We start from the raw sequence: 16,559 nt of genomic DNA, 5'->3' as shown, positions 1-16,559 counted from the left end.
TTGCCAAAACTTTCTTAAATATTAAATGTTGCCCGTACCAAATAAATTCTTAGCTACAGAAAGTATATTTGTATTACTTAAGTAATTTTTAATTATAAAATTTAAGCCAAATCCTTTTGAATGTATATCAAATTAAATGATTTGGGCCAGAGGGCTTCTTTACCTGCTGGCTTACTGTCAAAAAATGACTGCGTTTTTTTTATTGCCTTTATTGTGTTGTTAAAATCCACAAGAGCTGTTTGCATTAAACGCCAACGTATTGTCTAGATGGAATTATAAGCACTTCTGGGCAAATTTGAAATGACTTTGGCTTCTTGCACTTTTGAGCACTTCCTTGCATATTAATGAAGAAATTATTTGCCTTTGTGTGTTTTGTTTGCTTTGTTAGCAGATTTTGCATCTGTCAGTTGTGTAGAGATTTAATCTTAAAGCAGTTGTGCTGGGTTCAGTAAAACAGAGATCTTTTTTAAAAAAATTAAATAGCCAGAATTTAAGTATAGCATTAATCTGAGAAATAACTGTAAAATGTAATTCTAGGGTTACTTATCCTTTCTCCATATACAGTGTGTCCAGTTTATAAGTAAAAAGATTTTTTTTCCAAGCTGGAAGCTCTGCAAATTCTATCTGGATCTGAAAACTGAGTTGATTTACTTCTGCTTGTACATCCTGACTATAATGGAGATTCTGCAAACTGCACTTAGCTCCTGACAATTTTCTGATGATACATGAGAGACAAGAGAATTGACCTTGTTCTTCCGTGTGCTGTATGTACCACAGGGAACAGTCCTGCACTGGCAGAGAAATGAACTAGATGATTTAAGAGGGCATTTCTAGCTGTATTGGCTCTGTAGTGTTAACAGTGATAAAGTGTAAAATTTTCAAAAGCATTGAGGTGACTTAAGAATATAAATCCCATTTTGAAAAGTTACTTAGGTAACTGGCAGTCTATGTCTCAATGGCTTTCAATGGGACTTAGGTGCCTAAGTCTAAATCACTTTTGAAAATGGGACTTAGGCACATTTGAAAATTTCTCCCTCTAAATTAGTAAAGTAAGAAAAACAGGTATTACCGACACCCGAGGAAGTTGTGACTTTTACACTTGCTTTTCTGACCATACACTAAGGGCTTTTTCAGATTAGGAACGGAGTACTTTAAAGTGCTGCATATACCTACAGCAGTTTTCTTCCACCTGTTCTGATTACAATGTTTCTTTTCCCTCAATAGACAACTGAAAACCATGAAGCCATGCAAGAGTTCAAGAGCCAAGGTATCTATTCCACTTTATTTTATGGTGACTCTTTAAAATCTGACTTTTTTTTCTTTTTCATTATTCCTTGTATTCACCGACTGTTGCCAAGACACCCAGTTGCCATAGTGTTTACATCTTCTGCAGAGTCCTTTCATTTTCCACTGCTCTCACCTTATTGGTATCACCCCACTCATTGAACAAGGGCTCTGGTTACTTTCAGAACTGACAAGTGTCTGCAACACCTTTAATTACACCTTCATCTGCACCGCGTGAATGGTGTTCCCTACAGGAAAGCAATAACTAATAATTACAATATGCTGTCTCTGCAACCTAAGGGCTTCAGTGTTGTGGGCAGGGTTAAAGTGAAGTGGGTTCCCTTCCAAAATTTGAACAGTGTTCTAAGGACTTTTCTTCAGAGATTAGGAGGGGTCTGGAGACACCCACAATTTCTTACCTGTTGGGCCAGCCCTATCCGCTATATAATTAGCGGATAATTTTAATATTTTTTCAGGTCCTGACAGACAGCTCTGCTAGAGGAGGAGTGCTAATATGCCTCACCTTCATCATGCCACAGCATCAGTTAGTTTCCTAAGGTTTTTCCTATGCCCTGTCTTTATTAAGCCCTGATCCCACAATTGGATCTGTGGGGGTGGACCTTGTGCCCATGTGGAGTCCATTGACTCCAATGAGACTCCACACAGGCATTACGTTCTGCCCACACAGTTCCATGTATAGGACTGGGGCCTTAGCTGCTACATAGATTTCTGGTGGTTAGAAGGAGCAGCACAGAGACAAACAATAGGAAAAGCCACCAAGATTTTAATAATCCTGATGAATTGTCTATCATCAAGTGCCATGCAGAAGTATTGGAGCCACTTGCTCTTTTTCTTGTCTGAGTTGGAGGAATGGGCCCAAACTTCCATAAATCCATTTAAGCAATTAGTGTTATCCTGATACTACTTTTTCATTTTGTGGATCGCTCCCTCAGAAAGAGATTCTGTAGCAGAATCAGTTCCTATTCCAAAATCTTTCCCACACATTCTTTTTGTGAATTCTGGTAGCCCATGGGCCACAGTTGAGAACTACAGACCCAAGTCACGGAAGTTAGGTGAGCCCTGAAAGATGTGGAGGAGAGTTGTGGTGGTAAACCAGCTAAACATACATAGTGCCACTGACCTTTGTCCTTTTTGAAGGTTCTACAGTAGAGTCCCTTTGCGACGATGTTGTGTCTGTCCTCACTGTGCTCTGTGAGAAGCTTCAGGCTGTCATAAAGTAAGTGGGTTATTTAGCTATAATTCATATTTGTTGCTGCAGATTTTCTTGTGGAACATCACTTATAAATGACCGTACTGTCCTCATTCTAGGATAACAAGGCAAACAATTCTTGCACTAAGTTACTTGTCAGAGGTACCTTGCCCTCTGTTGGATTGATCATGTTGTATTAATTTAGCCCACAATTGTGGTGAAAAATTGATTTATCACCCACATACACAGTTTCGCTTTAAAGAAACTCCAGTAAGTGATAGCAACCCTTATTGTAAATAGATTCTGTATAGTAACAACACCTTTCAGAAAAATGCTTGCTTTTTTGCTATGCTGTGCATAATGAACACATCCACAGAAGAGAGAGGGAGAAAGACAACAAATAGTATAGCAAGACTAAAATACAATGATCTCTTGGAAGGTATTACTGGTATTCCCTAACCTAAATATTGGGAATATAATGACAAGTTTACTCAGATAACGCTAATTATTTGCAAATGGTAAGTTTTCTTGTGAACTACAACCACCATATGTACGATAATATTTCATTAAAATACCATGATGCTATACATTTGAATATTGATCCAGATTCTCAGGTGGTTTTAAAATGCACAGCTTCATTCAAGTCATGAAAGATGATATTCAAGTTTAAATGGTTTATTTATCATCATTATTATAGTATTAGCGTGTTTTTTATAGAAGTCAATGGAGCTTTGCTGATTTGCACAAACTGAGGATCTGGCCTGCTGATTCTTTAATATCGCTAATACTATTTTCCAGATTCCTGAGCATGCCTTAGATGGAACAGAGACTGAATAAACGATCAAAAACATAATAATTACTGATTTACCCTCCCTGTGACCTTTCAATCAAAGAATTCAAAGCAGATCACCAAGGCGATCATTATTATCCCTATTTTACACAGGGGGAAATTGAAGCACACAGAGAAGGGACTTGCCCAAGATCACACAGTGAGTCAGTGCCATAAGGCCAGATTCTGTAAATTACACGTGGCCATGCCTTGAGAGTGGCACAGAACCATACAGCTCTGGAAACACAGGCTCTTCTGGAGCTGTCCAGCACTCCGGAGAAGTGCACACGCTGCACCATTTCTTGAGGACTAAATGTAGCCAGTTTTCATTTTTAATGCATTATGAATTAACTGAAAAGGCCTCTGGATGTGATCCTACAATTCTTATTCTCATGAGTAGTCCTGGCTTGTGCAAGTAAATCCATAGATACTAGTGGGACTGTGTAGGTGAGTATCGACTACCTACAGGTGTCAGGTTTGCAGGATCAGGCTTTTCATTTGCAATTTGTTGCTCTCCATTTCCTAATATTAACCTTACTTAAGAACAGGGTAGACTGTGGATTTATTCAAAAAATGTCATTTCGAAATTCCTTTGACTTCAGTGGGATCCACACAGATGCAAGGCTCTGTCAGTCCTGTAGTTGCTTACAAAATCAGAACCTAAGGCCCTTATCCTGCAAAGACTTCCTTATGTGCTGAACTTTACACACTGTGAATAATCCCATTGCGAGAGGGAGCATTGCCGTTGACTTCAGTGGAGTTAGGATTTCACCCACAATATATAAAGTTAAACCCATGTATAATTCTTTGCGAGATTGGGGCTAAGAATGGAAACCTGCACATGGGTAACATGGTTCCTGTAGTAACCAATTTATGTATCCAAACATGCAAAATTCCAGAGTTTCACATGTTTCAGTACCATTATATGAATAGTTTGTAGAAAGCAACATTTTGTGGCCTCAGAATAGCCTACAATCTAATTGCAAGTACTCTGAAATAAGTTGAATGAAAAAATCCTGGCTGTGGTATTTTAAGCCAAGCCCTGCTAACATTCTACTAATTAATCAACTAGGAAAAAAACCCAAACTGTGAGAAAATAAGTTAATCAAAATGAAAAAGTAGCATAAAAGCAATATGGGGCAATTATTTCAGAGGTATAAATATGACAAACTAAAATCTTGGTGAAAATTTGAGAGACATTTGGAGGGAAAAAAGTTATTTTTAATTAACAACACCGCCTCCATATCATTAAAACTAAGCTCTCTCTTGCTACTACTCTTCTGCTTGGTTACAAAAGACTATGGCTTGAGTGAAAAGGAAAAAGGAGCTGTTAGAAGCTGTTTTACATGGTACAAAATTAAAGCACAAATTGGAATGGACAAGTTTGTTAATGAGCAAAGAGGCATCGATCAGTGTGAGCAGTAGGAAGCGCACACAAAATTTCCCTGGATGTTCTGGAAATCATTTGGAGAGGGGGGGCTACATGCACATCTAGGGGGCAATAATTTAGGTCTTCAAAATTGTGTGCACAAAAATAATGATGTTTTCAGTTGTCCTAGGCACTTCACCCTCTGCAACAAACTGGAGTTTTGTCTGTGTGCTATTTTTTTAATGTCATCTGATAGGCATTGCCCCCAAAAATATAACCATTTCAAATCACTGGGGATGTAATACCAAAACTAAACTACTTAACAGGAGCTCTCCTAAAAACTGTTAACTTGAAAATGAATAAAGGAAAGAAAGATCCTTTGTGAAGTTTATCTGCAATCCCAACTCCCCAGGAGACTGCACTGAATAAGAACAGATTTTGTACTCATCTACAATATGCCTTAAAGAGATTAATAGAACCTAAAAATATGGTCAGTGAACCATGATTTACTGCAGTAATATATCCAGGTAGCACAGAAGCACTAACTGGTAATTCTGCACCTATTTTCTTAATTGGGTCTTTTAATTAACAAAGAAACATAATGAAGGATTCTAATTAGTTCTGGAGGAAAACAAATGTAGCTGGCTTGTTAAAAAACTTACTGAAGTAATTATGTGGGAGGCTGGGAGTAGAAAGCTGTTCTTCCTTTCAGCCAATGATTGTTTCTCCTCAGAAACAACCTGTCAGAGAGATTCACCCTGTGCAGCCTTTGGGTCACAGAGGCAAGGCTTTGGGTTATTAAACTGTCTGCTCTAATCTCCTAGCCTGATGATTACTTTAACACACTGTTCTTAATTTCAAGCATATTGGTATTTGCTTCTGAGGGAGGTAAGGCACGGGTGATGAAAGAGGGGTTAAGGGAGATGAATTCTGGTCATTATGGTTCCCAGGGCCCTGAAACAATGAAACCTGCTCTAGCAGGGTTATTAGCAGATGGGCAGCACTGAGGTATACGGCAATATAGGCTATTTGCCTACTGCAGATCAACTTCATCCTGGTGGAGAGATGTTTTTGTAGTAAATAGACCTTGGAAAGAATTCAGAGGCAAGGGTATCCGTGGATCAAAAATCCATAAATGCCATATAAGTAACATGTTCCATATATGTGTGTGTGTGTGTGTGTGTATGTATATATATATATTGGATTTATGAGACTCTCATATGAAGTAGTGCGGGAATGGCCCATTTCTTATATGCCAGTCCATATCTTTATGAAGCAAAGAAAGTAGGCCGTCATTTTCAAACCATCCATAATATGGATTTAGGTATCTAGTTTTACACCCTCAAGCTTCAAATTGTTGGCCAACAGACATATGAAAGATGTCTTTTCTACTTAGGGATAATTCATTCGGCAAGCCACAGAGAAATATATTCAGCAAAAGAACCAGGAAAAAAGCAAAGATGATGAGTCATGTCTCTGTAGCTTTGACTACTTTTTGTTGTACCTCAGAAAAATATGGTTTCATAGCCTTCACCTTATCAAAAACAATAATCCAAAAGGAATGGAAAGATCCCTCCCTGACTTGCTGAGTGAAAAACAGAATGTTAATCCTAATGTAAAAAAATTATCTTTACATGGTGAAGCAACTTTAAACCTATCTATTGTCTTAACCCTTGCAGTTAATTCTCAAAATATGCGTAAGAACATGTTCTGTTTGTGGTGTCTACAGATCCTTCCATATACTTTTCTTGAGACTCATCTTAATATTAAGATTGTAGCTGACTGACCAGGGGTTCTCAAACTTCATTGCATCGCAACCCCCTTCTGACAACAAAAATTACTACAAGACCCCATGAGGGGGGAATGAAGCCTGAGCCTGTATGAGCCTGGGAGGGAAGAATGCTGAAGCCAGAGCCCCGCTGCCCAGGGCAGCGGGGGCGAGAGCCAAAGCCCAAGGACTTCAGCCCTGGGCGGAGTAGGGCCTGTAGCCCAAGCCCTGCCACCCAGGGCTGAAGCCTGAGCGCTGCTGCCCAAGACTGAAGCCGAAGCCAGCCCCAGACGGTAGGGTTCAGGCTTTGGCTCTGGGCCCTAGCAAGTCTAATGCCAGCTGCGTTGACCCCATTAAAATGGGGTCGCAACCCACTTTGTGGTTCTGACCCACAGTTTGAGAACTTGAGAATTAGACCTCAAATGTCACATTGACCCCAGAGTCTAGCTTTCCTGATTTTGCATTCTTTGCCATGATTTCTGTCATCAGAAGAACAGAAAAGGATGACAGCAGAAAGAGAGAGAGGGAGAGAAAGAGGCAGAAAATAAGATATCTGTGTAGTAATAAGAATGTTAGGCAGCTGCTGAGTGTTCTCAGTTTGCATGAAGAGTCTAACAACTCTAGTGGGGTTTGAAGAGGTTTCTATTCATTTGTGCAAAAATCCCATCTTCTTCTGTGTTAAGTCAAATTTAGATAATGACATCTGTCTTCTATCTACTTTTTCTTTTCTTTTTTAAGAGGATATTTATTCCTCATTTCTCGTGAAATGGGACGAGCTAATCACCCTGTTGTTTTCTCTACTGCCTGCTTTTACTGACTGTCATTAAGTTCAGAGCAAATGGGGTGATAAAGAGGATCACACATTTGAAATCCATACCATTTTCAGGCAGATGCAAAATAACACTGTGCTATAAATTACAGGATAACATGCAGATGAACTAATACAGTTCTCCAAACAGAATGATGATGATGATAAAGTCTCAAAAATACTTGTTTTAGTCATATTTGAACATTCTTTATTTCTGTTTATCAGTGAAAATCAGCAACTGCAGCTTCTCTACCTGGAATGTATTCTCTCAATGCTAAATAGTTCCTCTCCCGGCATGCACAACCACAGAGGATTCACTGACCTTATTTGGTGAGTACACGTTTTGCACCTTCCTATGAAGAGAATGGGAGCTTAGATTTCCACTGATTTAATGTTTGGGGGTGGGAGTTCACCTGAGCAAACATAACCCCCTGCACCACCACCACCATCAGATTTGACATTATAGAAGCCATGCCCGGCCCTCACTGGAAAGCTCTTCATTAAAACTTCGTTGGGTAATACAGGTTGCTGAGCACTGGGTCCAGCTATATGAAACCCTATAGTAAATCTCATCATTATTATGGAATCCCAGTTATTTAGGCCTTGAAAGGAGTTCATTGATCACTTTATGTATCTTTTTGCAGTAGTGCAGGACTGAACTCTGCACTCAACATACACATTTTATTTAAATTCAACCAGAAGTGACTGGGCTCAGGAGTGGTACTTATGTAATAAGGAATAATCATTTGCATCACTACCTGAGTTACTGGCCTGTGCTACACAGGCCAGTGAGATTAGACGATCCTAATTGTCCCTTCTGGCTTAAAAATCTGAGTCTAGTATATTCTTGAAGGCTCTGGTGATGATGATACCGCCAAGACCCATTTTATCAAGTTATTCCCCTGTCTAATTCATCTTACTACAAGGTCCCCTTTTTTTCATTTTCAAGCCATTAACTATTTTATTATATGGTGTACCACCTGCTCAAATCACCTGAATGAATCCTTACCCAACTTTCTGACTGTGGCAACGCCTCTCTATAGTGCTTAGATGCCTGGCTCCCAAGAATGGTGTTAGAAATAAGGGAAAAGTGTAATTAACATAAAGTCTACCAAAGTCTGCAAAGAGCAGCAATGTCCAGCCTGTGGCCCGTGACGCTCTAAATCTCCCTTGAGGGTGACTGTGTTGAGACGCAAATGTGCATGTGATTGTGAATTGAAAATGTGTTCCATGAGCTACTGCACCCTGTGATTTTTAAATAGAAGTGTTTGAATCAGGCCCACCTCTCTGGGGAAAAGGTAGGAGCATGGCTTTTCCAGCTCCCTTCCACCACTTCCCCTGCAGCTCCAGGCACAGCTCTGGCAAGAGCCGGGGAAGCTCTAAGTAGCAGCTGTCACTTCCCCAATGCAGATGTTTAGCGGCTACTCTGAGGACCACCTACTGCATCACAGGGTTGGAAGGACAGAGTACTTCTGGCTACTCCATTGCCTGCTCACTTGAGTGTTGGAGCCCTGCCACGAGCAGGGTGGGAGCTTTACTGGTGCTGTACAAGCCTAGGAGAGCACTTAGCGTGCGCATGCACACATACAAACACAACCACCACAGCGCAGGAGAGGGGAAAAGGAGCTGAGAACCAACAACCGGGTACAGCTTCCTGATTCTCTGCCCCAGTCCTGTCACAGGTTAAAGCAGGCTGACGACTACTCTAACTTGTCCTAGCTGCTGTATGGTTCGTCAGGGACCATGTGCCAGCTGGGAATAGCCAGAGTACAGCTCATTCCAGCCACCTTCACTCTGCACCCCTGACATGCCCTCTGTGCCAGACGATGGAGAGAGAGGCATAGGAGTCAGCCGTGCTAGCTTTTTGCCCATAGGGGACTTTCTGATCCTAGGGGAATCCCCAGCAGGGAGCTTGCTAGTGGTTTCTGCTCCTTTATGCTATTCCTTTTGGCCCTCAGGCTGAAAAGATTAGACAGCAAGAGTATAGAGCTTCTTTTAGATGAACACCGTCAGCTAGAGAAAGAAGACAGTAGAGGGTAGATAATCCTCCCCATTACAGATATGGACAGTAGTTATGCGCACCTGGTACAGAGGGCTAGCAGGGAGCACTTTTAATACAATGGCTGTGATGGATTGCAAGGAAGTGAGTCGTTACAGAGAGAGGTTGGGATGGGAATAGCCAGTGTGTCTCGGAAAATATACCGTAGCTGGTGCTGAGAAGTATTTTACATGCTTATGGTGCAATGTGGCACCTAATTACATCAAGTGGCCCTCAAATAGGCCCTTCCCATTGTGTGCTGTATCTATATTGTGTAATAGGTGTGGATCAGAGATTTAAGAGAGTAGCACAAATATGTTGCTTGAAGCTATTAATTCTGTGTGCATATTTTAAAAAGTCATTAGAAGGGATTTGAATGGCAATGGGATACATACAGGTGCTTTCGCTCTGTGTCACTAGTTTGAATCTAGCCTTGGCTGGTCCTGGGCTAAAAGTTTTTACCAAGTTGTTACAATCCTGGATGACAGGTTTCAGAGTAGCAGCCATGTTAGTTTGTATCCGCAAAAAGAACAGGAGTACTTGTGGCACCTTAGAGACTAACAAATTTATTTGAGCATAAGCTTTCGTGGGCTACAGCCCACTTCTTCGGATGCATGCAGTGGAAAATACAGTAGGAACACACACACACACACACACGAAACAATGGGTGTTACCGTACACACTATAACGAGAGTGATCAGTTAAGGTGAGCTATTACCAGCAGGAGAGAGAAAAAAACTTTTTGTAGTGGTAATCAAAATGGCCCATTTCCAGCAGTTGACAAGAAGATGTGAGGAACTGTAGGGGGGTAAAATAAACATGGGGAAATAGTTTTACGTTGTGTAATGGCCCATCCACTCCCAGTCTTTATTCAAGCCTAATTTAATGGTGTCCAATTTGCAAATTAATTCCAATTCAGCAGTCTCTCATTGGAGTCTGTTTTTGAAGTTTTTTTGTTGTAATATTTCGACTTTTAGGTCTGTAATTGAGTGACCAGGGAGATTGAAGTGTTCTCCTACTGGTTTTTGAATCCCATGTGCTCTTAGGGTGGCTGGGGCTGGATAGAGGCTCTCTCTCTCTTGTAACCAAATAATGGATAACCTGATGCAGGATTTGAAGCCACAGAGGAGAGTCACCTGATGGAGGGGGACTAAAATTTTGTCAAAGAAAGGCTCTTTTAACAGCTGTTTGGGGGGGGGGGGGGAGATCAGACCCTGAGAGGACTGACCAAAACCCAAAGGGCTCAGAATGGTGAGGACGCAGCGGGTTTCGCATGCAGGTTTTGTCTGTGAGTAAGGTGTGATGGGTTTCAAAACTCCTTTACAAAGTCTGTATGTCCCTGGCTTTCATTGTCACATGGTCCCTCAAAAAATAACAAGACCTGCACGCAAAACAGCTCCAGAGATACAGGAGAGTTGAGGTGTAGGGGTTGAAAAGGCTATTGTAAAGCTGTGTCTGGGAGATTTTTTTTTCCTATTTCCACTTGTTCCTTTTTCTCTTTCCCCAGGAAGCAATTGTGTCCAGCCCTTGTAGTAATCCTGGGAAATCCAATCCATGACAAAACAATCACCTCTGCCCACAGTAGCATCTGTCTCGAGGCCGATTCGCCCTCCTCAGGGGTCGCTGATCATGGCCGAGGGTCAGGTTGCTCCTCCACAGCACCTGCCCTCAGTGGCCCCGTTGCTCGGACCATATATTACATTGCAGCGGAACTGGTTCGACTGGTGGGGTCAGTAGAATCCATGAAACCTGTGCTCCAGTCACTCTATCACCGTATGCTGCTGTATCCCCCACCCCAGCACCGAGTGGAAGCCATCAAAATCATGAAAGAGGTAGGAAAATTGAGACATGAATTCAAACAAAATGCAATGGAAGTAAACACTTGCTAATTGTAAATTATAGTGAGTGTGTGTGTGTAGAAGTCCAGTATATGGGATAGCCATATGGATATCAAAATAATCCCTTCTGATCCGAGCTGTTACAGTCAAGGCTACACTGCTAAATGTATTTAGTGTGACCAACACTTAATACTCCTTTCTGATCATATTTGCCTCAATCATACCAGCTGCCTTGGCAACACTGGAAATATTTGTGCTGTATTACTCTGTTGGGAGCAGGTCTTGTGCCTGAGGCATAACAGTCCTGATGGGTGATAGAAAGTAAAATTATTCTGTTTCCAAGTTCTCTGGCATCTTTTCCCACTTTCTCCTCTTGCTAAAAGGAGGCAGTCAGCCTGGCACTGTAATCTTCAGAAAGCTAAGATGGATATATCTTTTGATTCAGTGCCAGGTTTTTGAGGTGCAGTAGGATAGCTACAAGGTAGCTGTCAGCTTCTTGAGCAGCCATGCCAGCTCCAGTCATTTCTCTAACTGTTCAGGGAAGTTTCTCAGTACCAGAGACACTAGAACAGGAACATAAGAATGGCCATTCTGGGTAAGACCAATGGTCCATCTAGCCGAGTGCTCTCCCCTTGTGGGTACCAGGACTTGCTGCTCCAAGAAGCAATCATTTACAGAGTCTAGAAATTTTATCTCTGCATCATGTCCTGTGAGGTGACATGTATCCAGTCAATATGAGGATGGTTGAAATCCCCCATTATTATTGCGTTTTCTATTTTTGTATCCTCTCTCATCTCCTGGAGCATTTTCACCATCCTGGTCAGGTAGTCAGTAGTATATTTCTACTGCTATATCCTTATTATTCAATCATGGAAATACTATCCATAGAGATTGTATGGTACAGTTTGATTCATTTAAGATTTTTACTATATTTGATTCTATGCTTTCTTTCACATATATTGCCACTCGTCAGCCAGCATGACCTACTCTGTCATTCCTATATACTTTGTATCGTGGTATTACCATGTCCCATTGATTATCATTGTTCCACCAAGGTTTTGTGATCCTCATTAAATACCAAGCACTTAAGTTCACCCATCTTACTATTTAGACTTCTAGCATTTGTATACAAGTACTTATAAAATTTGTCACTATTTAGCTGCCAGTATGTGATGTAACTGAATGGGACTCTTTTTTTCATTTGACTGTTCTCTACAGTTCCTACCTCTACTTTATCAACTTCTATCCTCTTCTCTTTTCTAGAGAATCCCCATTAATAGGTCCTCTCCTAAGGGATGTCTCTATCTGGACCATGTGCTCCTCTGCACCTGGCAGTTTTCTCCAGCCCTCTCTCTCTCTCTCTCTCACTCACACACACACACTCTCTCTCTCTCTCTCTCTCTCGTGTGTGTCTGGCGAAATTTTTTTCCCTGGAACCTAACCTTCCCACATTAATTCTTATGGGGAAATTGGATTCGCTTAACATCGTTTCTCTTAAAGTAGCATATTTCAGGAATATAACTACAAGGTTAAGCGAGGAATTACTGTATCTGTATTTCTAATGAACGAATCCCCCATTACTAGTACCTGTCTCTTCCTAATAACTGGGAGAGCCACCAAGAACCAAAAAACTTCCATGGAGCTCCTTTGAGCTGGTGCCGACTTCATGTAGTACCTTTTGCTGGGATTGTGCTTTACTTTACAATCTCCTTCACTTGTGGCATAACAACAGTCTCAACCTACATTATTGTTAAAAAATATAATGCATTTCACCCAAGGGCACTTTTATAGCTCAAGCCCACAAAAAACAGGTTGTGTAGGAGTGAAGAGTCTCTAAACAGAACATACACAGCCACTAGGTTAGTCTTCACAACTCATTGCCGTTCTGTGGGTTTGCCTTTCTTTGTGATTTTAAATAATAACAAAATGTAAACCTCAACCTAAGCTTTTCCTGGGGCTTCAAATTGTTGTTAAGATTTTATAACAGGCCCACCATCCCCAAACACCTCCTTCTGGCCCTTTGCATGGCCCTCTGACCAGGTTCCTTAGAATCCCAAATAATGCCCACTATTGATTAGTAACTCTCAAATTCTCCATTCAATCATATTCTGCCCCTGTTGGGGGTGGGGAGTCCTCTTCAGTCTCGGTCTCTACACGAAAGGATGACAAACAAAAAGAATACCATTAAAAACTCTCTTCCCCCTGTGGCCTTATGACTTCAGTCTTTCTTCCCGTTCCTCTTGTTCCTTCATTCTGTTCTCGGGACACTGACTCACAGGGCCACCACCCTCGAGTGTTGCTCCTTCCCAGGAACTAATCCATCCCTGTAGCTTTCCCAAATCCCCTTATTTCTGGCTCTAGACAGCTACTCCTTCTTTCCTTGACTACCCTCAACTCCCTGTTTTAACTTCCTCTGTCAGCCTACCACACCCTCTCCAGATGTACCAAATGAGGGCAATCACCTCCCCGGGTGTTCATTAGCTCCCTTTCCTAGGCAGATATTCTTTACCAGCCCTGCCCTGGGCCATTCACCTTGGGTAATGGACCAAATCTCCTTACAGGGCCCAGTCAACCTGTAATTGGGTTCTTCATGCCTGACACCTATATCCCATCCTTTTGTTCCTTCTCCCGAGAGAGGCACACTACCTCCACTTTTATCTCCTGATTAGAGTTAACAAGAGCAACAGAAATTCTTCTGCATTTTTATGCAAGATCCTAGCACCTAACAACTGGGTGACTCAGCAGATGATCCCCCAGCCCCATCTTGCCCTCCCTGTGTGGGGTCCTACATCTGTTATACTATCAAAGATGTTTGCTTTATGCTTAATATTTGATTTGTCTCCTATGCGGTTTCTCTGCATTTACTCTTTTGTCTGTACAAAAGTAGAAAGTGAAATGCGTTTGTCTTTTGTATTTTTCCGCTTATTTTTAAAGCGTGGTAAAGCATTCTGTATTTGATTCATAGTTCAATGTATGCGGTTTCCCCAGGTCTTCCTCTTTTTTTAAAAAGAAAAGAAAGAAAGAAATGTAGCCTTAATAAATGAAATAAGATATATTTTCCTTTGATGTGACCTGTCCTTTGGCAGTGTTAGTAGCTCAGCTTCTTCTTGATCCAGATTACTCCATAGAACAAAAACTCATTTATTTAAGCTGCATACTGTTTAGATAACCCTTGGGTAACTTGGGTTTTCTTTTCTTTAGATACTAGGTAGTCCACGACGGCTCTGTGATTTGGCAGGACCCTGCTCGTCTGAACCAGAATCCAGAAAGAGGTCAATCTCGAAAAGGAAGTCCCATCTGGATCTTCTCAAACTGTATGCTTTATTTCCTTCTTTAGCGTCTTCTCTTTTAGGTATACACACTTGTTACAGTTGAGTATCTACTGGAAAACCACGCTACCAGGAACATGCACAAATGAGAACCATGTAAACTTCCTTCCTAGTTAGAAATGCTAGTGAACAGAGCTGTGAAAATGGAGGAGGAATAAATTGTAGTAAAAATTAGTTTCTTGGGACCAGATTTTCAAAGGTGTTTATGTAACTAAAGATACAGATAGTCCCACCTAGTGGAATTTTTTAAAACACAAAAGCAGGCTAGGTACCTAACTCCCTTGAAATCCTAAATCTACTTAAATACCTTTGAAAATCTGGCCATTAGGTCCTGACCCTGAAAACAATTATGCACATGCTTAACTTTAAGCATGAGTATGTCCATTAGATGTTAATGGGGCTGCTCACAAACTTAAAGTTAAGCACATACATAAGCATTGCAGGATCAGGGCCTACAACAGGCCGTTATAGCTCTGAATACACAAAAAGAGCAGATCTGTTGAGTTAAAAGGTATCATTTTGTATGGGTGCTTTTAAAAATAGAGACTCATTTTACATAATTTTAGTTTTAGATCTCGATTTGCCATTTTTAAATCTAAGTTAATTACTTGGGGATATTTAATTTTTTAGTATTTATTTATTTTAAATTCAAGTTCATCTTGAAAGGAACATCAGGGTGGTGATTTGCCATGAAGAGTCTTGTAGGACTATTCCACTGTCTTTTTTTTATTTCTGCTTATTATGAAAATTGATGATGTATGTTAGCAATATCAGTTTATTCTAGGAATCTGATTAATCAACTAGAATAAACTTCATTTATTATTTTTATTTTGAAATTGTAGTATCATGGATGGGATGACTGAAGCTTGCATAAAAGGTGGTATTGAAGCATGTTATGCCTCCGTTTCTTGTGTCTGTGCCCTGCTTGGGGCATTAGATGAACTAAGCCAAGGGAAAGGCCTTAATGAGGAACAGGTCCACCTGCTTCTACGACGCCTGGAAGAATTGAGGGATGGGGCTGAGACAAGCCGAGACTCCATGGAGATCAACGATGCTGACTTTAGGTGGCAGAGGCGCATCCTGTCATCGGAACATACCCCCTGGGAATCGAGAAATGAGAAAAGTCCTGACATTAGCATTAGTGTTACCACAGATACTGGTCAAACCACTTTGGAGGGCGATATGGGGCAGACTACTCCGGAGGATAATCCTGAAGATCAAAAAAACTCTCTGCAGTCTCCAGCTGGCCAAGACTTTAAAGAGATTGGCTGTAAAGAGCCAGAATCAGAAACAATAGAGCAGCCAGATGTGGTTCAAAGGAGTCACACCATCGTTTATCCAGATATAACTAATTTCCTGTCGGTTGATTGCAGGACACGGTCCTATGGATCCAGATATAGTGAAAGTAACTTCAGCGTTGATGAACAAGATCTTTCTAGGACTGAATTTGACTCATGTGATCAATATTCCATGGCAGCAGAGAAAGACTCTGGGAGGTCAGATGTCTCAGACATAGGGTCTGATAACTGTTCCCTGGCTGATGAAGAGCAGACCCCAAGGGACTGTCCAGGTCATAGGTCCTTGCGTACTGCTGCTCTCTCTTTGAAATTATTGAAGAACCAAGAAGCAGACCAGCACAGTGCCCAGCTGTTTGTACAGTCCCTTGAAGCTCTTCTTCCTCGACTTATAACACTCCATAGTGTAGAAGAGGTGGATTCAGCGCTCCAGAAGTTTTCCTCGACCTTCTGCTCAGGTTTGAAAGCAGATATTTACTATGCAATCAACATGCAATATGTTTGAAGAGCCTCTCTTCTAATAAGCATCATAAAACACTTCTAGAATAGGCAGGCTGATGGTGTACCAAGCATATAAATGTTCCTTTAAACAAACTATTCTTTGGAGTGAAACAAAATTATCCAAAGTTTATTGAAGTCAATGAGAGTCTCTCCATTGATTTTAATAGACGGGCCCTAAATCAATAAAGGAAGAAGATAAATTTTGATGTGGTAGCTAAGTTTCCCATTATATTGTACTGTACATCAAAAGAGCAGAGTGGGGTAAAACAACCTTTTCTGAGTAAGGAGAG

The 16,559-nt window shown here is 41.0% G+C and overlaps 1 protein-coding gene across 4 annotated transcripts in view; it reads left to right on the top strand.

Annotated features, from left to right (window-relative positions):
* Positions 1-16,559, top strand: part of ARFGEF3 (ARFGEF family member 3) — a 118,829-nt gene that overhangs the window by 59,460 nt on the left and 42,810 nt on the right. For all 4 annotated transcript variants that reach the window (XR_008444510.1, XM_054024020.1, XM_054024019.1 and 1 more), the window contains 6 exons: positions 1,225-1,267; positions 2,443-2,521; positions 7,494-7,598; positions 10,814-11,138; positions 14,346-14,458; positions 15,316-16,226. Coding sequence is in view for 3 of the 4 variants with exons in the window: in XM_054024020.1 (XP_053879995.1) it covers positions 1,225-1,267; positions 2,443-2,521; positions 7,494-7,598; positions 10,814-11,138; positions 14,346-14,458; positions 15,316-16,226 (1,576 nt within the window). In the remaining variant the exon portion in view is untranslated. The remainder of the gene's footprint in view (positions 1-1,224; positions 1,268-2,442; positions 2,522-7,493; positions 7,599-10,813; positions 11,139-14,345; positions 14,459-15,315; positions 16,227-16,559) is intronic.

This window comes from Malaclemys terrapin, chromosome 3 (genome assembly GCF_027887155.1).
Source record: "Malaclemys terrapin pileata isolate rMalTer1 chromosome 3, rMalTer1.hap1, whole genome shotgun sequence".
Lineage (NCBI taxonomy): Eukaryota > Metazoa > Chordata > Testudines > Emydidae > Malaclemys > Malaclemys terrapin.
Note: the sequence above shows the minus strand (reverse complement) of the source record. Positions and strands in the feature narration are given on the sequence as shown.